Source organism: Engystomops pustulosus, chromosome 7, assembly GCF_040894005.1.
Source record: "Engystomops pustulosus chromosome 7, aEngPut4.maternal, whole genome shotgun sequence".
Classification (NCBI taxonomy): Eukaryota; Metazoa; Chordata; class Amphibia; order Anura; family Leptodactylidae; genus Engystomops; species Engystomops pustulosus.
Window position 1 is genome coordinate 17,511,448 of NC_092417.1, and position 23,355 is coordinate 17,534,802.

A 23,355-nucleotide genomic window follows, 5' to 3' on the forward strand; every position below is an offset into this window, starting at 1 on the left:
GTTGTAAGAAAATATTATTCTACTTGACACATTTAATGTATGTAGAGTTTGTGGACTGACCTTGTATCTGGCACCAGTTATCTCAAGCACTTACTAATAATTTCCATCTGTCTCTCGCAGGTTTTGAAGTCCCTGAAATAGAAATTTTTACAGAGCCATGAAAAAAGACCACACATGTTCCTCCCAAACTGGAAATACATCACGTGTGCAACCTACATATCAGCCGTCTACACTTTACTAGTGTTTAACACCGTTTTTTACTACATTTCATTTAGTTTTTATTTGTATTTTAGCCGTTTTTACGTCTAATTTTTTTTAAAAAATCCAAAAAGTAATATTTATGTTTTTTAAACTTGTCAAAATATCCCATAATAATTCTTTAAATTATAATATTGATATCATTTTAAATCTAAACCTTAAATTTAAATAGTTAAATATAGAAAAAAAAATATTATGACATAAAAATTACAGATTCAATATGTAATATAAAAAAAAAAAAAAAAAAAAAAAATCTTCATTCATTTTCTTCTATATTATCGAATATTCTTCTATGTAGATTTTTGAACGATTTTTATTATTTAGGCGTTTTTTATTATTTTTTTTATAGGTAGTGGCTTTATTTTGAAAAAAAAACATGAAAAAAATGAATTATTTTTTTTAATTTTTTTATTTTTTTTATTTAGATGATTATCTTGTTTGGAAGGTTTCTTTTTTTTTTAATTCACTGTGGTCTCACGCTGGCCGTACAAGGGATAGTTTTTCACACCATATGGCTGTAACTATCACTTATAGTCATTACACTGCGCAAAGAAAAAAAAAAATCAGATTTTTACAATTTTTTTAATTTCTTTAATTGGTGCCCATTATCACATAATCACAACACGCCATGAAGGGTCGTTCTCGATATTTCACGAGGAGGTCCTGGTGGATCATGGTCCAGAGCCAAAGATCAATTGGCTAAAAATGTTTCTGTGTATCGTAAAGATGAATCATCTGCTTTATGGCTGAAAAAGAAAAGAATCTCCTGCCGAAATGTTTCTTTAAATTCTTTTCTGCCTGTGGAGGATGAGCCCCCATCGCCGTGACATGAACAACCCGAAATGTGCAACAACCGGGAGTGATAATACTCCACAAAGCATAAAAATAGAGAATTATTTAGGAATTGTTTTATTTCTGAAATAAAGGAGATAGAAGGAGATAGCAGTCTAATCCGCAGAATTCAGGATACAACAAGGCGAGAATAGCAAATTATCTTCTGCGTGTGGGGCTCAAACTCTCCATCACTCACATGTTTCTAGCGAGAGAAGGTGCAAAACGGTCAAAAATAAAAAAAATGATAAATCAAACATTACCAATAATAAAGATGGTTCTGAACGTATACTTCCAGTTATGGAAATATCTCTCATGAATGAATGTCAGTACTGCCCAAATTACATAACATCCAGATATTCCTACGTTATAAGAGAAAGTGATAGAAACCAACAGGTAAAATGTCATATTCTAACCAATTTCTCTTTCTGTCTCTTTATCTCATATCTATCTATCTATATATCTATCTATCTATCTATCTATCTCATATCTATCTATCTATCTCCTATCTATCTATCATATATCTATCTATCTATCTATCTCCTATCTATCTATCTCCTATCTATCTATCTATCTCATATCTATCTATCTATCTCCTATCTATCTATCTATCTATCTATCATATATCTATCTATCTATCTATCTATCTCCTATCTATCTATCTCCTATCTATCTATCTATCTATCTATCTCATATCTATCTATCTCATATCTATCTATCTATCTATCTCATATCTATCTCCTATCTATCTATCTATCTATCTATCTATCTCCTATCTATCTATCTCCTATCTATCTATCTATCTATCTATCTATCTATCTCCTATCTATCTATCTATCTATCTATCTATCTATCTATCTCCTATCTATCTATCTCCTATCTATCTATCTATCTATCTATCTATCTATATATCTATCTATCTATCTATCTCATATCTATCTATCTATCTATCTCCTATCTATCTATCTATCTATCTATCTCCTATCTATCTATCTATCTATCTATCTATCTATCTCCTATCTATCTATCTCATATCTATCTATCTATCTATCTATCTATCTATCTATCTATCTATCTCCTATCTATCTATCTCCTATCTATCTATCTCCTATCTATCTATCTATCTATCTATCTATCTCCTATCTATCTATCTATCTCATATCTATCTATCTATCTATCTCATATCTATCTATCTATCTATCTATCTATCTATCTCCTATCTATCTATCTCCTATCTATCTATCTATCTATCTATCTATCTCCTATCTATCTATCTCCTATCTATCTATCTATCTATCTATCTATCTATCTATCTATCTCCTATCTATCTATCTATCTATCTCATATCTATCTATCTATCTCCTATCTATCTATCTATCTATCTCCTATCTATCTATCTATCTATCTATCTATCTATCTATCTATCTATCTATCTCCTATCTATCTATCTATCTCATATCTATCTATCTATCTATCTATCTATCTATCTATCTCCTATCTATCTATCTATCTATCTATCTCATATCTATCTATCTATCTATCTATCTATCTATCTATCTATCTATCTATCTATCTATCTCCTATCTATCTATCTCCTATCTATCTATCTCCTATCTATCTATCTATCTATCTATCTCCTATCTATCTATCTCCTATCTATCTATCTATCTATCTATCTATCTATCTATCTATCTATCTATCTATCTATCTCCTATCTATCTATCTATCTATCTATCTCATATCTATCTATCTCCTATCTATCTATCTATCTATCTATCTATCTCCTATCTATCTATCTATCTATCTATCTCATATCTATCTATCTATCTCATATCTATCTATCTATCTATCTATCTATCTCCTATCTATCTATCTATCTATCTCATATCTATCTATCTATCTATCTATCTATCTATCTATCTCCTATCTATCTATCTATCTATCTATCTATCTCATATCTATCTATCTATCTATCTCATATCTATCTATCTATCTATCTATCTATCTCCTATCTATCTATCTCCTATCTATCTATCTATCTATCTATCTATCTATCTATCTCATATCTATCTATCTATCTATCTATCTATCTATTTATCTATCTATCTCCTATCTATCTATCTATCTATCTATCTCCTATCTATCTATCTATCTATCTATCTATCTATCTATCTATCTCATATCTATCTATCTATCTATCTATCTATCTATCTCATATCTATCTATCTCCTATCTATCTATCTCCTATCTATCTATCTATCTATCTATCTCATATCCATCTATCTATCTATCTATCTATCTATCTATCTCATATCTATCTATCTATCTATCTCCTATCTATCTATCTATCTCCTATCTATCTATCTATCTATCTATCTATCTCCTATCTATCTATCTATCTATCTATCTATCTCATATCTATCTATCTATCTCCTATCTATCTATCTATCTATCTATCTATCTATCTCCTATCTATCTATCTATCTATCTATCTATCTATCTCCTATCTATCTATCTATCTCATATCTATCTATCTATCTATCTATCTATCTCCTATCTATCTATCTATCTATCTATCTATCTCATATCTATCTATCTATCTATCTATCTCCTATCTATCTATCTCCTATCTATCTATCTATCTATCTATCTATCTATCTATCTATCTCCTATCTATCTATCTCCTATCTATCTATCTATCTATCTATCTATCTATCTATCTATCTCCTATCTATCTATCTATCTATCTCATATCTATCTATCTCCTATCTATCTATCTATCTATCTATCTCCTATCTATCTATCTATCTATCTATCTATCTCCTATCTATCTATCTATCTCATATCTATCTATCTATCTATCTATCTATCTCCTATCTATCTATCTATCTATCTATCTATCTATCTCATATCTATCTATCTATCTATCTATCTATCTCCTATCTATCTATCTATCTATCTATCTATCTCATATCTATCTATCTATCTATCTCATATCTATCTATCTATCTATCTATCTATCTCCTATCTATCTATCTCCTATCTATCTATCTATCTATCTATCTCATATCTATCTATCTATCTATCTATCTATTTATCTATCTATCTCCTATCTATCTATCTATCTATCTATCTATCTATCTCCTATCTATCTATCTATCTATCTATCTATCTATCTATCTATCTATCTATCTCATATCTATCTATCTATCTATCTATCTATCTCATATCTATCTATCTCCTATCTATCTATCTCCTATCTATCTATCTATCTATCTATCTATCTATCTATCTCATATCCATCTATCTATCTATCTATCTATCTATCTCATATCTATCTATCTATCTATCTCCTATCTATCTATCTATCTCCTATCTATCTATCTATCTATCTATCTATCTATCTATCTATCTATCTATCTATATATCTAGAAAACGAAAAAAAGTTCACAGCGGCACTGCATAATAAATGTATAAGGGTGCACGCTCTAACGGGCCGGCTAGGTCCCACAGTCCATATACAAAAATAAAAAGTAGGCGGCACTCCAATTTTTGTGGGGATAAATAAAGTGGTTTTTTATTCCCAAGCTGCTACGTTTCAGCCTCGTCCGAAGCTTGAGAAAGGCTTCGGACGAGGCTGAAACGTAGCAGCTTGGGAATAAAAAACCACTTTATTTATCCCCACAAAAATTGGAGTGCCGCCTACTTTTTATTTTTGTATATCTATATATCTATCTATCTCCTATCTATCTATCTATCTATCTATCTATCTATCTATCATCTATCTATCTCCTATCTATCTATCTATCTATCTATCTCCTATCTATCTATCTCTCTCATATCTATCTATCTATCTATCTATCTATCTAATATCTATCTATCTATCTATCTATCTCATATCTATCTATCTATCTCTCTCATATCTATCTATCTATCTATCTATCTATCTAATATCTATCTATCTATCTATCTATCTATCTATCTATATATCTATCTATCTATCTCATATCTATCTATCTATCTATCTATCTATCTCATATCTATCTATCTATCTATCTATCTATCTCCTATCTATCTATCTCATATCTATCTATCTATCTATCTCCTATCTATCTATCTATCTCATATCTATCTATCTATCTATCTATCTATCTATCTCCTATCTATCTATCTATCTATCTATCTATCTATCTATCTCATATCTATCTATCTATCTATCTATCTATCTCATATCTATCTATCTATCTATCTCCTATCTATCTATCTCATATCTATCTATCTATCTCCTATCTATCTATCTATCTATCTCATATCTATCTATCTATCTATCTATCTCCTATCTCCTATCTATCTATCTCATATCTATCTATCTATCTATCTCATATCTATCTCATATCTATCTATCTATATCATACCTATCTATCTCATATCTATCTATCTCCTATCTATCTATCTATCTATCTATCTATCTATCTATCTATCTATCTATCTATCTATCTCATATCTATTATCTATCTATCTATATATCTATCTCCTATCTATCATCTATCTATCTATCTATCTATCTATCTCCTATCTATCTATCTATCTCCTATCTATCTATCTATCTATCTATCTATCTCCTATCTATCTATCTCATATCTATTTATCTATCTCATATCTATATATCTCCTATCTATCTATCTCCTATCTATCTCCTATCTATTATCTATCTATCTATATATCTATCTCCTATCTATCATCTATCTATCTATCTATCTATCTCATATCTATCTATCTATCTATCTATCTATCTATCTCCTATCTATCTATCTATCTATCTCTCTCCTATCTATCTATCTATCTATCTATCTATCTATCTATCTATCTATCTATCTATCTATCTCCTATCTATCTATCTATCTATCTCATATCTATCATCTATCTATTTATCTATCTCATATCTATCTATCTATCTCCTATCTATCTAATATCTATATATCTCATATCTATCCCATATCTATCTCCTATCTATCTATCTATCTCCTATCTATCTATCTATCTATCTATCTATCTATCTATCTCATATCTATCTATCTATATATCTATCTATCTCATATCTATCTATCTCATATCTATCTATCTATCTATCTATCTCCTATCTATCTATCTCATATCAATCTACATAGAGAGTCAGCCCCCATGTAGTATACAGCCAGTCCCCATGTAGTATACAGCCAGCCCCACGTAGCATACAACCAGCCCCCATGTAGTATACAGCCAGGCCCCATGTAGTGTACAGCCAGCCCCCATGTAGTATACAGCCAGCCCCCATGTAGTATACAGACAGCCCCCATGTAGTGTACAGCCAGCCTCCATGTAGTATACAGCCTGCCCCCATGTAGTATACAGCCAGCCCCCATGTAGTAAACAGTCAGTCCCCATGTAGTATACAGCCAGCCCCATACAGTATACAGCCAGCCTCCAGTAGTATACAGCCAGCCTCCATGTAGTGTACAGCCTGCCCCCATGTAGTATACAGCCAGCCCCCATGTAGTGTACAGCCAGCCCCCATACAGTATACAGCCAGCCTCCAGTAGTATACAGCCAGTCCCCATACAGTATACAGCCAGCCTCCATGTAGTGTACAGCCAGTCCCCATGTAGTAAACAGTCAGTCCCCATGTAGTATACAGCCAGCCTCCATGTAGTGTACAGCCAACCCCCATACAGTATACAGCCAGCCTCCATGTAGTGTACAGACTGCCCCCATGTAGTATACAGCCAGTCCCCATGTAGTAAACAGTCAGTCCCCATGTAGTATACAGCCAGCCTCCATGTAGTGTACAGCCTGCCCCCATGTAGTATACAGCCAGTCCCCATGTAGTAAACAGTCAGTCCCCATGTAGTATACAGCCAGCCCCCATGTAGTGTACAGCCAACCCCCATACAGTATACAGCCAGCCTCCAGTAGTATACAGCCAGTCCCCATACAGTATACAGCCAGCCTCCATGTAGTGTACAGCCTGCCCCCATGTAGTATACAGCCTTCCCCCATGTAGTATACAGCCAGCCCCCATGTAGTAAACAGCCTGCCCCAGTAGTATACAGCCAGTCTCCAGTAGTATACAGCCAGTCCCCATGTAGTATACAGCCAGCCCCCATGTAGTGTACAGCCAGCCCCCATACAGTATACAGCCAGCCTCCAGTAGTATACAGCCAGTCCCCATACAGTATACAGCCAGCCTCCAAGTAGTGTACAGCCAGCCCCCATGTAGTATACAGCCACTCCCCATACAGTATACAGCCAGCCTCCATGTAGTATACAGCCAGCCCGCATGTAGTCTACAGCCTGCCCCCATGTAGTGTACAGCTAGCCCCCATACGGTATACAGCCTGCTCCCGTACAGTATACTGTATATTTCCTCATGGTGCACATAATGGCAGCACTATGGGGGTGATAGTCCTGTATATCTCCTCATGGTGCACATAATGGCAGCACTATGGGGGTGATAGTCCTGTATATCTCCTCATGGTGCACATAATGGCAGCACTATGGGGGTGATAGTCCTGTATATCTCCTCATGGTGCACATAATGGCAGCACTATGGGGGTGATAGTCCTGTGTATATCTCCTCATGGGGCACATAATGGCAGCACTATGGGGGTCCTGTATATCTCCTCATGGTGCACATAATGGCAGCACTATGGGGGTGATAGTCCTGTATGTCTCCTCATGGTGCACATAATGGCAGCACTATGGGGTCGATGGTCCTGTATATCTCCTCATGGTGCACATAATGGCAACACTATGGGGGTGATAGTCCTGTGTATATCCTCATGGTGCACATAATGGCAGCACTATGGGGGTGATAGTCCTGTATATCTCCTCATGGTGCACATAATGGCGGCACTATGGGGGTGATAGTCCTGTATATATCCTCATGGTGCACATAATGGCAGCACTATGGGGGTGATAGTCCTGTATATCTCCTCATGGTGCACATAATGGCAACACTATGGGGGTGATAGTCCTGTATATCTCCTCATGGTGCACATAATGGCAGCACTATGGGGGTGATAGTCCTGTATATACCCTCATGGTGCACATAATGGCAGCACTATGGGGGTGATAGTCCTGTATGTCTCCTCATGGTGCACATAATGGCAGCACTATGGGGGTGATAGTTCTGTATATCTCCTCATGGTGCACATAATGGCAGCACTATGGGGGTGATAGTCCTGTATATCTCCTCATGGTGCACATAATGGCAGCACTACGGGGGTGATAGTCCTGTATATCTCCTCATGGTGCACATAAAGGCAGCACTATGGGGATGATAGACCTGTATATCTCCTCATGGTGCACATAATGGCGGCACTATGGGGGTGATAGTCCTGTATGTCTCCTCATGGTGCACATAATGGCAGCACTATGGGGGTGATAGTCCTGTATATCTCCTCATGGTGCACATAATGGCAGCACTATGGGGGTGATAGTCCTGTATATCTCCTCATGGGGCACATAATGGCAGCACTATGGGGGTGATAGTCCTGTATATCTCCTCATGGTGCACATAATGGCAGCACTATGGGGGTGATAGTCCTGTATATCTCCTCATGGTGCACATAATGGCAGCACTATGGGGGTGATAGTCCTGTATATCTCCTCATGGTGCACATAATGGCAGCACTATGGGGGTGATAGTCCAGCACCATTGATATGTCTCCTCACATATCTATATATCTATCTATATTCATTCTATATATATCTAGCACAGGCTCCAAAACAGTCTTGAACAGTGACAACTTTATTCAGTCACTCACGAAACGAACACAAGTGGTGCACGTGACGCCAGTGGTGCAGCTCTGATTAACTTGTGATACGCCGCTGCCATCTGGCGGTCAGCGTGAGCTACTGCAGCTTCCTTTTGTATTGGAACCTCAAGTCCCAGGATGCTTAGCGCAGTAAGGCATGCTGGAACTTGTAGTCCCACGCGAATAGAAAGTGTAAGTACATATTAATAACCGCGTCCTCCGTGACATGTACAAGGCGCGGCCACGTGATTATTGTGCTGACCCGGACGGTTACTGTGCACAGGTGCATTGTGGGAGCTGTAGTTCTAGGTGCTGTGATGTAACTACATTTCCCAGACTGCAGAGGGGCTTCCGGGTAATGGCTACAAGGACATTGGTGTCTGCAGTGTGTGGTGAGTAGTAGGTGCACTATCTGGTGTCAGAGCTGTCAGTGTCCGGTGTATGGAGCGGCTGGAGCCTCCTGTATTGTCCCTGTCCCAATACACCCTCCTCCATAGCACCTCTGCCCCAATACACCCTTCTCTGTAGCACCTCATCCCCAATACACCCTTCTCTGTAGCACCTCATCCCCAATACACCCTCCTCCATAGCACCTCTGCCCCATACACCCTCCTCCGTAGCACCTCTGCCCAATACACCCTCCTCCGTAGCACCTCTGCCCCATACACCCTCCTCCGTAGCACCTCTGCCCCCATGCACCCTCCTCCATAGCACCTCTGCCCCCATGCACCCTCCTCCATAGCACCTCTGCCCCATACACCCTCCTCCATAGCACCTCTGCCCCCATACACCCTCCTCCATAGCACCTCTGCCCCCATACACCCTCCTCCATAGCACCTCTGCCCCCATACACCCTCCTCCGTAGCACCTCTGGCCCCATGCACCCTCCTCCATAGCACCTCTTCCCCCATACACCCTCCTCCATAGCACCTCTGCCCCCATACACCCTCCTCCATAGCACCTCTGCCCCCATACACCCTCCTCCATAGCACCTCTGCCCCCATACACCCTCCTCCATAGCACCTCTGCCCCCATACACCCTCCTCCGTAGCACCTCTGCCCCATACACCCTCCTCCATAGCACCTCTGCCCCCATGCACCCTCCTCCATAGCACCTCTTCCCCCATACACCCTCCTCCATAGCACCTCTGCCCCCATGCACCCTCCTCCATAGCACCCCTGCCCCCATACACCCTCCTCCATAGCACCTCTGCCCCCATACACCCTCCTCCATAGCACCTCTGCCCCCATGCACCCTCCTCCATAGCACCTCTGCCCCCATACACCCTCCCCAATAGCACCTTTTCCCCCATACACCCTCCTCCATAGCACCTCTGCCCCCATACACCCTCCTCCATAGCACCTCTGCCCCCATACACCCTCCTCCATAGCACCTCTGCCCCCATGCACCCTCCTCCATAGCACCTCTTCCCCCATACACCCTCCTCCATAGCACCTCTGCCCCCATACACCCTCCTCCATAGCACCTCTGCCCCCATACACCCTCCTCCATAGCACCTCTGCCCCCATACACCCTCCTCCATAGCACCTCTGCCCCCATACACCCTCCTCCATAGCACCTCTGCCCCCATACACCCTCCTCCATAGCACCTCTGCCCCCATACACCCTCCTCCATAGCACCTCTGCCCCATACAACCTCCTCTGTAGCACCTCTGCCGCCATACACCCCCCTTGATGGCACCTCTGCCCCCATACACCCTCCTCCGTAGCACCTCTGGCCCCATGCACCCTCCTCCATAGCACCTCTTCCCCCATACACCCTCCTCCATAGCACCTCTGCCCCCATACACCCTCCTCCGTAGCACCTCTGGCCCCATGCACCCTCCTCCGTAGCACCTCTGGCCCCATGCACCCTCCTCCATAGCACCTCTTCCCCCATACACCCTCCTCCATAGCACCTCTGCCCCCATACACCCTCCTCCATAGCACCTCTGCCCCCATACACCCTCCTCCATAGCACCTCTGCCCCCATACACCCTCCTCCATAGCACCTCTGCCCCCATACACCCTCCTCCATAGCACCTCTGCCCCCATACACCCTCCTCCATAGCACCTCTGCCCCATACAACCTCCTCTGTAGCACCTCTGCCGCCATACACCCCCCTTGATGGCACCTCTGCCCCCATACACCCTCCTCCATAGCACCTCTGCCCCCATACACCCTCCTCCATAGCACCTCTGCCCCATACAACCTCCTCTGTAGCACCTCATCCCCAATACACCCTCCTCCATAACAACTCTGCCCTATACTCCTCTGTAGCACCTCATCCCCAATACACCCCCCTTGATGTCACCTCTGCCTTACCCCCTTGTAAGGTCTTTACCCCCAGGTAGCCCCATTGATGTTGCTTTTGTCCTCCTCAAATAGCATAACATGATTGGCCCTTGTGGTGTCTCACTGCCCCCGATCCAGCACTGATTAGAGCCCCACTAAATAAACTGGAGGACCCTTTGTATGGCAGAAGGGGAGAGTTTTAACATCTGCCCTGTCTTTGATTGCAGCTGATGCTCGCGGCTCGCCTCCTCCTGTCCTGTAGACGCGTCCCGTCAGTTTTGGTGACATCAAGATATTTAGAATCCGGGAACATGGAGAAACCTGTGGAGACCTCAATCAAAGCCAAACTGACTGAGAACTTACAGCCCAGCCACCTAGAGGTCCACAACGAGAGCTACATGCACGCCGTGGCCCCGGGGTCCGAGACCCACTTTAAGGTGGTGATTGTGTCTGATGTGTTTGATGGGAAGTCCCTCATCCAGCGCCACAGACTGGTCAATGATTTGCTGAAAGAGGAGTTGGCGGGACCTGTCCATGCATTGTCCATCCAGGCCAAGACCCCGCAACAGTGGGACGAAAACCCCTCCGTCAGTAAGAGCCCCGGCTGTATGGGGGGATCCAAGCATGATCCACAGATGAGCAAGAAGATAAGCACCCAGGTGTGAGCAGTGGAGACGGCTCTGGGGTCACCCGTGGGAGACATATGTGATTTTGGAAATAGTATTAACCTGTACATGTCCAGTGTTTCTTGTAAATAGTAAAAATTATTGTATCATTATTAAATTAAAAATTCAAGAAAAATAGTGGAATGTTTTTGCATTATTTGGGGTAATGGGGTAATCCTTTTTAATGGTCTTTAGTAGCGGGGGGATCATGGGACCAAGTTTCTGGGAAAGGAGTCTATAAAGGAAGGAAGGGTGGGTATAGGGGGCACAATGTGGGTCGTAGTCTATTACACCAAAATCACAAGAGGAAAAACTTAAAATATCAGTGCCCCTCTACAGCAGCCCCTATTATATGATTTATGATGTGTGTGTCACATCCGAATCCGTCGGGTTTTCGTTCGACCGCGTGCATGCCAATGCGCCACAATCTGATCGCGTGCGCCAAAACCCGGGGCAATTCAGGGAAAATCGGCGCAAAACGGAAAAATTTGTGTAACCCGCCAGAAAAACGCGAATCAGGCCCTTAGTAAATGACCCCCAATGTGTTGTCTGATCCTCCCATTATCTTTTTATTTTAAACATTTTGAGACGATAAACTAAAAAAATGGTGGTGAAGATGGATGTGGCCTTAGGGTCCAGGAGAATTGTAATGTTATAAAAGGAAAGTCCTCACCTTACTTTGGGATTTATTTTAAAGACCGGTCCCTCCTCTGGGAGCCGAGCCTGCAGTAAGCTTCATCACCACTACTACATGGACAGCACTGTCTGGTTCTATCGATGTCAATGGCAATGGACATCCTATGGATAGGCGAATAATATGATGGGTCTTGAAAACACTCTGGTAGCACTGCAGGAAAATTCAACCCTTGTCACTTCAGATTTCACCCAGATTATCCAGATATACGGGGATAGCGCCACACGCAGTTTATTAGGCTCTCGAATGTGCCATGGGAATGGCCGCCTACGGCCCCTTCGATGGCTCCTCTGCCCCGCTTCAACCTCTGTGATGGTGCTTCTACTTCCATACATCCTATTCGATGGGGCCTCTGCCACCCTACGTCCCATTCGATGGCGCCTCTGCCCTCCTACAACCTCTGTGATGGTGCTTCTACTTCCATACATCCTATTCGATGGGGCCTCTGCCACCCTACGTCCCATTCGATGGCGCCTCTGCCCTCCTACAACCTCTGTGATGGTGCTTCTACTTCCATACATCCTATTCGATGGGGCCTCTGCCACCCTACGTCCCATTCGATGGCGCCTCTGCCCTCCTACAACCTCTGTGATGGTGCTTCTACTCCCATACATCCTATTCGATGGGGCCTCTGCCACCCTACGTCCCATTCGATGGCGCCTCTACCCTTTTTTGCCCTCATTGACACCTCTGCCCTTGTACGGCCCCATCGACTGTGGCTTTGCCCTGGCACACACTGCCCTCAATGGCACCTTTGCCCCTCTATAAACCCCCCCAATGGTACCCCTCCATCGATTATGCCTCTACCCCTGCTCTTCCCTCGCAATAGTTCCTCTGCCAAGTACACCCCCTCAACAGTGCCACTTCCGGATTAACCTCCTCCAATGTTGGACTTGATGGACTTCCGTCTTTTTCCAACCTTAAATACTATACTATTCTACGGCACCTGCCAACATACAACCCCCTTGATGATGCTTTTGCCCTCGTATACATTAATGTCACCACTCATGGTAGCCCCCCCCCCCCCCCAACTTCATAGGACTAGAGCCACGAGAGATTAAAGGGTTTATACCATTATAACTCACACACAAGAAAACAAGCATTGTGTTACGGCACTTTATTATCTTTTCCAACATCCATTTTCCCAATGATCCAACCGTTTTATTGTTATGCTAATTTATTTCTTGGTGCGCATGAAACAGAACTATTGACTGCTATTGCACCCATTCTCTTCTTTCTACATAGTGTAGAGGGCAGGTTCTTGTATTGTGATGGGTATCAAAGATAGTAAAAGACATGGACCAATAGGCTGGACCCCTTGTGTGGAGATTTGGTGTTTGGACTTTAATCAGGGAAATGGGGCCCTCAATGTACACTGTATTTTTTGGTGGTATTTTGTGGGCTGTATTCTGGATCTGTTCTCCAGCTGAGAGCTCTAGTGTGACATAAACCATTTATCGCTTCCTCCCCTACAGTTGGTATGGCCCAAGAGGAGCCAGATCTGGTTGGCTTAGAAGGCAAGTGCTCAAAAATTGATCTTGGGCTTTGATTTTGTCTAGGGTGTAAGTTGACTACATCAAATAACAAAAATAATAGGCCAAATCTGCTGCCACCACTAGTGTGGACCTCTGGGTGTGCAGATGGTTATCTGTTTGGTATGTACTAAAAATGAAGAAGACATGATGACTAGTTACAATACTTATGAGCACATGAACCCAGACTGACACCACGTATCACTTGTGGACATATATTTATTGATAGTTTATTTCACCCTGGAACTGGTTTGTTGCACAATGAACGGAATTCCAAGGAGCACGGATTCTCATACACCTTCCACAGCACCGTATCGGCATGACAATAAAATACCTCCCATATAACTATTCACTTGTGTATAGACAAAATGGATCAGTTTTTTTCAACACACAGATCGTAAATTTTTTTTTTCATACCTCTTGTTCTTTACAAACATCTATAAACTACGCCACGGTACAGTTTGCAAACAGACATTACTACATATGTGGAGACCAACTACTACAAAGAATGGATCGAAGACGAGAAAACATATTAGAGAACCCGAGGAGCACGTCGCTGGAGGGAGATTCTGGTCAGAAGTTGTCTTTTTGTGTCTGAAAATTAAACTTTTTGATACTCTACGTAGGAGAGGTATTGTCGCCATCATGAGACTCTAATCATCTGAAAACATTGGTCTTCAAAAATTCTACAGACGTTTCTGGTCTTCCAAGATAAAACAACCAGAGTTTGAGACAAAATTATGGAAACTTTTAGAACCCAATGGAACGTTTGGCCTCTAACTCAATATTCTTATTGCCCACTATAAATCTACAAGTAGCTGCAAATTAAGCCCTCCTAAAACTTTTGGGTTAGTTTTTAGAATCTTGGTTACTTCTCCCAAGATGAAGGAACCAGAGTTTGAGACAAAATTAAGGAAACTTTTAGAACCCAATGGAACGTTTGGCCTCTAACTCAATATCTTATTGCCCAGTATAAATCTACATGTAGCTGCACAGTAGGGCCTAAAACTTTTGGGTTAGTTTTTAGAATCTTGGTTACTTCTCCCAAGATAAAGGAATCTTGGTTACTTCTCCCAAGATAGAGGAAACAGAGTTTGAGACAAAATTAAGGAAACTTTTAGAACCCAATGACAAATTTGGCCTCTAACTCAATATCTTATTGCCCAGTATAAATCTACATGTAGCTGCACAGTGAGGCCTAAAACTTTTGGGTTAGTTTTTAGAATCTTGATTACTTCTCCCAAGATGAAGGAACCAGAGTTTGAGACAAAATTAAGGAAACTTTTAGAACCCAATGACACATTTGGCCTCTAACTCAATATCTTATTGCCCACTATAAATCTACAAGTAGCTGCACAGTTCGGTCTTCTAAAAATTTCTATGTAATTTTTTGGAATTTTCACCTGTATTATACTAATACAACTTTAACGGGATAACGATCTTAAACAGGATCAACACTGGACGCTGCTCATTTTATGGACAGAAGAAGACACCGATCAAGACAAAGATATTGTTGGCCATTACCCAGTGGTGATCTATTGTAAGGATCTCCAAAGAGTTCTATGACACTTTTTGTCATTTTTTGAATGTTCTATATCAAAGAACTCCAAGTAATTTTATGGCCAACTTGAAACCATAAATGTGACCTCAAGTCAACATTGGCTTGGAGATGGAGAACATAGTATTAGTTGCTACTATCTTCGGTAAAATCGTCTTCGAGACAATGGCTAATCCACTGCAGTAGAGGATTGGACAACTCCTACCTAGACCACCTTCCAGCCGCCATGCTTCCTCCATCTCTATCATATTATCATATCCTAATAAACATCTACCACTATTGCATCATAAGTTTTTGTAGAACATATTGGTACAGCAAGAAAGACGACAAACTGGAAAAAAAAAAAAAGTATAAAAATATTTGGCAAAAAAATGACAGGTGACGTATACACGGCACACAAACTGATTGTCACAATGTTGTTCATGGCAAACTGAAGATGACTGTGTGTGGGTTCGTTAATTTTTTGTGTCTTTTTGTTACATATTGTTGTCCATTTCAAGTAACAGGTTGACATTATTTCCATGTTTTCTTTGGGAGAACTTCCCAAGTATCGGCTTACACATTGTGTCATCAGTCATTTTATTTCAACATGGACACAAATTAAAATTCCGGTTCCTCTAAATTCCAGACATAGGTCCGTATACGCCACCATATTTACAAAATTCCCAGAGACGGACTTTTCATAATCCAGCTGGTTTGGAGTCGAATTCCTTCCCAAAAAATCTCAACATTTTCTTAACATTTTAGTCCCAACTTTCCGAAGAGAATTCTAATCCTCGTCATTGGAATCTTCACATATATTTCAAAATTATCGGTATTTTCGTCCTTTTTTTTCCGAAGGAATTTTTTTTAAAGGGAAGAGATAAAATGGGAATGTAACGGATGTATTACACATTGGAATTTTTCACATAAGGATATCACATCGGAGATGTCATGAGATTAATTGAAGGTAGCCAGAGTTTTGATCCTCGTAGGAAGTTGTCTCTTTGGATTTTGTAAATTTTCAACCCTGTTACAAAGTCTGAGGAATCGGCAATTTTAGCCTTCTGACACAGTCATCTGAAATGTCAAGTTTTCTCACAACTACTTGTCCTTTAAGTGAAACTTAACTTAAAGGTAGCGTTATATTGAAGATGTCCAATATCAGTTGAAGGTTCTACCACCTTGTCGTTGAACAGTGCTGATGTCTTCATCGTAAAAACCTAAACCTAATGGATTTTTCAGCATTTTTGAAAACCCAAAAATGGGATTTAGACATCTGCTGATGTGATTGGTTGTCTGTACAGGGTAGTTACCATCTAAGAATTTTGTTAATTTACCTATTCACTAACATAAAAACGATATAGAACAATCCTAGTGAACGATAAGCATGGCCACGACACAAAGACACAAGATACGGCCTCGTTACATACAGATAATACCAACCATTGAAAAATAATTTGATTTTGCAATTTTTTGTGTAGTTTTACATTTCTGTACAGTTTAGTACATAGTCTTGCTAAGAAGGACCGGCATGAAGGATTTCAAGATACAACATTATAATAGTTGCAGTCAGTACAGACACACTAAAACACAATCCTCTGTCGCGAGGAATACAGAAAGATTTTTACCGCTTGTGCTTTCTGCTCTAGTGGTGACGCTTAACGCTTGTGCTCTATAAAGGCCCATGCTGTTTTTTTTTTTGTTTTCTTCAAAGTCATATAGAATATATAAGAAAATTTTTGTCTACATCCCCATAGACTCCTATAGTAGTGGAGTAGTCAGGTTTGACACTATCATCATGTCATGAAGGTCCACAAACACACATTTGCTCGAAGGTAAGTCACAGCCTATTAACCTGAGTAGGCCGCAAGGTCCGATAAAGCAGCAGGAGATGACTCGTAGCAGAAGACTTGGTCAACATTTAACAATTGGTCCTTGAGTTTTGTACTCTTTTCTTCTGGGATCTGGACTAAAGACTTAAAAGAGGATTGAAATGCTGAGGGGGCACACCACATTTAGTTGCCCTTGCCCTCCTGAATAATATGGTGTTTGTTTTTTAAAAATCCATCCATCCGTTCCAAAGATATGGCAACTGTAAGTTGATATGTTAATTATATCATCCTAGCTAAGGGGGCGGTAACTATTTATTTGCATATAGTAGACAGAGACACACCCCCAGAGAAAATAAGGTTACTGCCTACTTCAAATAGAAACTTCCTGGGGCCATATCTTTTGAACCGTTGGACGGATTTGAATACAACAAACGCCAAATTAATCAGGGGGATTACGCGGCAATCGGTGCACCAGCATTTCGTAATTGTACAAGTTCTTTTAAAGTTGACCAACCTAATATTTGCATCCAGAAGATATCAAAGTCAACTCCTTTTTTAAAATGTTTCACTGTTAATCTGGAATGTTCAAGTGTTTTATCTCCTAGGCTGTTGGATAGACTTAAGACCTATAGAATTTTTCAATATATGACATCGTTGTCTTAACCAAATACAGCCAATCATAACAAAGGCGTGGCCAAAAGGCACCGGCCTTATTAGATTTTGTGTGCTTGCGAAACATCCCAAAGCAAAGTCTTCCGATATCAGAAAACTTCAAAGATATGCAAATGATACATCGAGATATGCGGCAAGGAAGTCCATAGCGTGTACAAACAGGAAGTCAATAGCTAATAGGTTGTTACACTGTAATTTCCCATATATATCTATATTATTTACAATATTATACAAATGGCGGCAAAATTGCCATTTATATTATATAAATAAACTATATCTTTGTTTCCCTTACAGTCACATTAAATTTGATTAGATGTAGAAAGGCGTCTACTACTACGTCTGCCAGCTCGGGATATGGCACTCGACAGGCATGCAGAGACATGATGGCTGGAGACGCTGTACAATGACAACCTAAAATGTTCTGCTACAGATGGTGCTCACTTCATACATAAAAGGGGCCTCGTCTCATGAAGTCCACTCGCAAAAAAAAAAAACAGATTTTTTTTTTTTTTTTACAAAATAAATTATTTTACAATATACTAAGGTTTATTACTAATGTAGGGGTACCATGGGAGGTGGGAAATGAAATCACACACTAGTATTGACATCTTTTCAAGTGGTTACGTCTTACCACTATATTAAGTTAGAAAAAAAAAACGAATAAAAATAAGCGTTAAAGAAGCACAAATATACTAACGACCCAGAAGATTTTTTTCCTTTTTTTCAGATATGTTAATAGCATAATTTAAGGTTCCCTTAGCACTCTATGAAGTAATGGACACGTTTTTCAGCTAGAAAGCAGGGCTTTCTATCACCGGGTCCAACCACCCCTCCCATACTCACTCCTACATGCTCCTCCCATCCTTTGATGTCATTGCTAAAATTTTCAGTCACCTTAAACGCAACTTACCCAGCAGCTTGCCAGAACAAGCAGCGAGTCGGAGGGGGCAGTACTTTTTCCTTCGATTCCAACCACCCTTCCTGTTCTTATCCAAGCTACTCATCCCCTCCTCCAACATCATCCTCCTCGCCTGAGCTCAACCAACCATCCCATCCTCACCCAAGCTACTTCTCTCCTCCTCCAATATCATCTTCCTCGCCTGAGCTCAACCAACCATCCCGTCCTCACCCAAGCTATTTCTCTCCTCCTCCAACATCATCCTCCTCGCCAGAGCTCAACCAACCATCCCGTCCTCACCCAAGCTATTTCTCTCCTCCTCCAACATCATCCTCCTCGCCAGAGCTCAACCAACCATCCCGTCCTCACCCAAGCTACTCCTCTCCTCCTCCAACATCATCCACTTTGCCTGAACTCAACCACCCATCCCATCCTCACTCCAGCTATTCCTCCCCTCCTCCAACATCATCCTCTTCGCCTGAGCTCAACCAACCATCCCGTCCTCACCCAAGCTACTTCTCTCCTCCTCCAACATCATCCTCCTCGCCAGAGCTCAACCAACCATCCCGTCCTCACCCAAGCTACTCCTCTCCTCCTCCAACATCATCCACTTTGCCTGAACTCAACCACCCATCCCATCCTCACTCCAGCTATTCCTCCCCTCCTCCAACATCATCCTCTTCGCCTGAGCTCAACCACCCATCCCATCCTCACTTCAGCTATTCCTCCCCTCTTCCAACATCATCCTCTTCGCCTGAGCTCAACCACCCATCCCGTCCTTACTCCCAGCTACTCCTCCCCTCTGACATCATTCTTCTTGTCAGAGTTGGCAAGGAGGAGGACGACGGAGGATGGGAGGAGTATATGGGAGTGATGACAGGAGGGGTGGTTGAGCTCAGGTGTGGAGGAGGGCCTCAAAGAAGGGGAGGAGTAGCTGGAGTGAGGACAGGAGGGGTGGTTGGACTCAAAGGAAAAAGAAATGCCAGGTAAGATTATAAAGTTGTTTTTGTGGTGATAGAAAGCCCCGCTTTTTTAAGCTAAAACATTGGTGGCTTTTTAGAGTGTTAATGGAACCTGTCAATGGCTGGAATAGCTCAAAATGTAGTGACGGGTTCCCTTTAATGTTTAAAAGGTCCAAAAAAAAGAAATTTATTTGACGCATTCATTCGATTCTTCGACAAGGGTTGTGCTTTCGTTTCCAGTTTTCCAGGGCATTCCTAATTCTTTTTTCAATTTCAAAAAGGAAGTGGGGCTTGGAAAGCTCCTCCCCAATGTTGTGGCCCTGCTTAGTCTAGGGGCAGAATTGATTGGTGTGTATGAGGTTCTAGAGGTTGACATAAAAGTTTTTATTTGAGACACTGTAGAGTTGGTAGGTGTGCTTTTTGTACCATGACATTGCCCAATTCAAGTATTTGAATGTTCAGAAAAAGATTTCACCGGGAATGTGTATCTATAGATCATGGGGCCAATTGAGAAAGGGGCCCAACCCTGGCTGTTTTTTTTCCGCTTTTCTAAAAACCCCAGCACTATACTGTGGGAAGGGGTCCGTTCTAGCCAAACCATAAACAGTCCATCTCCCAAATGTATCCTGCTGCAGCTATACTATGATCTAGAATTACACATCCAATCAGGATTTGTGAAAATAAAATTACAAAAATGTATTCCCTGTGTTATATGTTAACGGAATGTGCCATCATTTCATGGAATGTTTCATTCATTTTTATGAAATAATCGGATTTCTGTGCTTCTCTCCAGATTTCTGTGCTTCTCCCCAGATTTCTGTGCTTTTTGATTAAAAAAAGCTAAAAATGTTAAAAACTTATTTTAACTATTTTAAACTCTGTTTAGCTTCCATCCCTAGGGAAAGGTCAAATTAATTTGACAGGCCCATCGACCCCAAGGCAAGTGGTGCATAGGGCAGGTACTCGCCCTCAGTGTCGGACTGGCCCACCGGAGTACCAGAGGATCCTCCGGTGGGCCCTGGCTCAACCCAATACTGAACCCCAGAGGTCCATCAGAAAACAACACAATTTGAAGGCGAGAGTATATTTCCTGGGGGATGATGAAGAGTGGGCCCTCTGATTAATTTTCTCTGGTGGGCAGTCCAACACCACTCCCCCTCATTACTTATTTTAAAAATTTGTGACCTAAAAAGTACTAAATTTATTCAGCTTTAAAAAATGTCAAATAAATAGAAATTTGGGAGTAATCTTAAAAGTCATCTAAGTTTAAATAATTTTTGTAAGTTAAAATAGGATTATATTACCAACTATTATCTCGATGTCTCAATGTAAACATAAGACATGGCCGAGCGTTTAATAAATAATCATAATAAATATAATAAATAAATTATTAATGTTTGACGAGGCTAATTTTTATACATGGCGTCTGCAGTCTACTGCTGCTTACCCAGAATGTGTTAATTGTTGCAGAACATCTATGTGAAAATAAATTTTCCCGGCTACGTAGGCACCAATGCACTTTGGTTGCAACAAGGAAATTTTCACATCTACCCAAAGGTTTAAGCTATAATTCACGATTGTGTTCCTTACACCTGGCTAGACATTGATAACATTGGATAACATGATGTCGAGGACATTGAAGAAGGTGGAAACTACCCAATAGAACTGTAGCATCCGTCAAGAACTATTAGAATCTAGAACCGTAGGATATTTCAGAATCCATTACTATTGGGAACAACTGTAACATCCTTTAAGAACACTTAGAACCCAGAACAACTTTAAGATCCATTAAGAATTGTTACAATTATTTAGGATCTTTGGAAATCCATTACAAGTTTAAACGACTGTAGGGTCATTCCAGAACCATAACAACCCAGAACAGGATCAGTTAAGATACATTGCAACCGGGAATCGCAGCATGATTCTTCAAGATCCTTTACAACCTAGAACAATTGTAGGATCTTTCAGAATCCATTACCACCCTAAGTAAATATAGGATCCTTGCAAATCTGTTACAGCCTAGATCAATTCAAGGATTCTTCAGAATCTGTTATAATCTAGAACAACAGTAGGAACAATTATGGGACCCTTACTAACCAAAATGACTTCAAGTTCTTTCAGGATCTATTACTACCTACAACTACTGGAGGAAACTTCAGAGTCCTGCAGGGCCCTTTATAATAGACTACCTGGTAGAATGACTGTAGGATCTTTGAGGTTCCATTAAAACCTAGAAAAAGTGTAGGATGATGTTCTGAGAAGTAAGTGCTATCTAGAACAGTGTTCTTCAAGCCATGAAGTTGCAAAATGACATCTTGTCTTAAATCAGTTCCCTCCAACCTGTTGATCTCCAGATGTTGCTGAACTACAACTCCAAACATGGAGACAAGCAGGTTGAAGAACATTGATCTAGAACAGTGGTTCTCAACCTCTCTAATGCTGTGACCCTGCAATACAGTTCCTCATGTTGCGGTGACCCCAAACCATGTACAAGAATATTGTATTCGTGCCAAAAAATGCAATAAAATCGTGGCTCCGATGGCTTTAGGAGACCCGTTAGTTTTGATCGTTCGACCCCCGCCGGGGTCGCAACCCACAGGTGGAGAACCACTGATCTAGAACATTAGTTTTTTCTACCAATCTCTAGTAGTATCACAAATGCTCCTCACAAAGTTCAAAAAAATCTTGTACCTTCAAGAGAACATTGTCATGTCTTTTCAATGGATAGAGGTGTCAGGAACACAACGTAGAGAATTGTCTTTAACTAGAGCTACCTAGAACATAAAATCTCTGCTCTACACAAAGTCTAGTGCTTCTCATCCTCACACTGATCATGGGCGAAGCTCCGAAACTTAGAATAGTGCAAATATGTTCAGCTGTTATTACATTTTCACCAATGTATATGCATATTGTATAACCACACATATCTGGGAAGAGGATATGGGGAAAGGGGCCCCAAACATCGCAACAAAATAAAAAGACTTTTCACAGTGTCTACTAATCTACTCTCTTTTTTTGACAACGGTGAATCTCACTGAAGCACCTGGCCTCGTGTTTCTGGCAGTTTAAGGGCTAAAAAGCTACCCAGTGCCAACGCGGCAGAAGCCAGAAGGATGGGCACTGCTTTAGCTACCCCCACGAAGGAGGTGAAGATGCTTATCCCCAAGACAGCAGCCAACTTGCAGAGGGCATTCAGGAATCCGAAGGCAGTCGTTCTGCAAATGAAGGTATGAGAATGTTTTAGTAACATATTTTGGTATCGTTTTCACATCATTAAGGTGTTACATTTACTAAGTTTATAGTCCCAATGTCATAGACCCCATCTACAGAATGTTCTTCTCATGGTCATTTCCTCTAAAAGGGTTCTCCAGAAACGCA

General features: G+C 41.0%; 2 protein-coding genes across 3 annotated transcripts in view; one reads left to right on the plus strand and one right to left on the minus strand.

Annotated features, from left to right (window-relative positions):
* Window positions 1-8,969: 8,969 nt before the first annotated feature.
* On the plus strand, window positions 8,970-11,983 carry BOLA1 (bolA family member 1). Of its 2 annotated transcripts, none has more exons than XM_072114055.1 (2): window positions 8,970-9,077; window positions 11,410-11,983. In XM_072114055.1, the coding sequence occupies exons 1-2, from the start codon at window positions 9,024-9,026 to the stop codon at window positions 11,845-11,847; spliced, it is 492 nt and encodes a 163-aa protein (XP_071970156.1). In that variant the 5' UTR covers window positions 8,970-9,023; the 3' UTR covers window positions 11,848-11,983. The 2 variants fall into 2 exon arrangements, with proteins under 2 accessions (XP_071970156.1, XP_071970157.1); XM_072114056.1 differs by lacking the exon at window positions 8,970-9,077 and adding an exon at window positions 9,124-9,277.
* Window positions 11,984-14,274: 2,291 nt separating this feature from the next.
* Window positions 14,275-23,355, minus strand: part of SV2A (synaptic vesicle glycoprotein 2A) — a 112,410-nt gene continuing 103,329 nt past the window's right edge. Inside the window, exon 13 of the mRNA XM_072114983.1 lies at window positions 14,275-23,192. Within this exon, the coding sequence (XP_071971084.1) occupies window positions 23,009-23,192 (184 nt within the window). The 3' untranslated portion in view covers window positions 14,275-23,008. The remainder of the gene's footprint in view (window positions 23,193-23,355) is intronic.

Bases quoted from the DNA above. Each gene is read 5' to 3' on its own strand.
- BOLA1 (XM_072114055.1), top strand. From the start codon at position 9,024: ATGCTTAGCGCAGTAAGGCATGCTGGAACTTGTAGTCCCACGCGAATA. The intron at 9,078-11,409 runs GTAAGTACATAT...CTTTGATTGCAG, and splicing joins GTCCCACGCGAATAGAAAGT to CTGATGCTCGCGGCTCGCCT.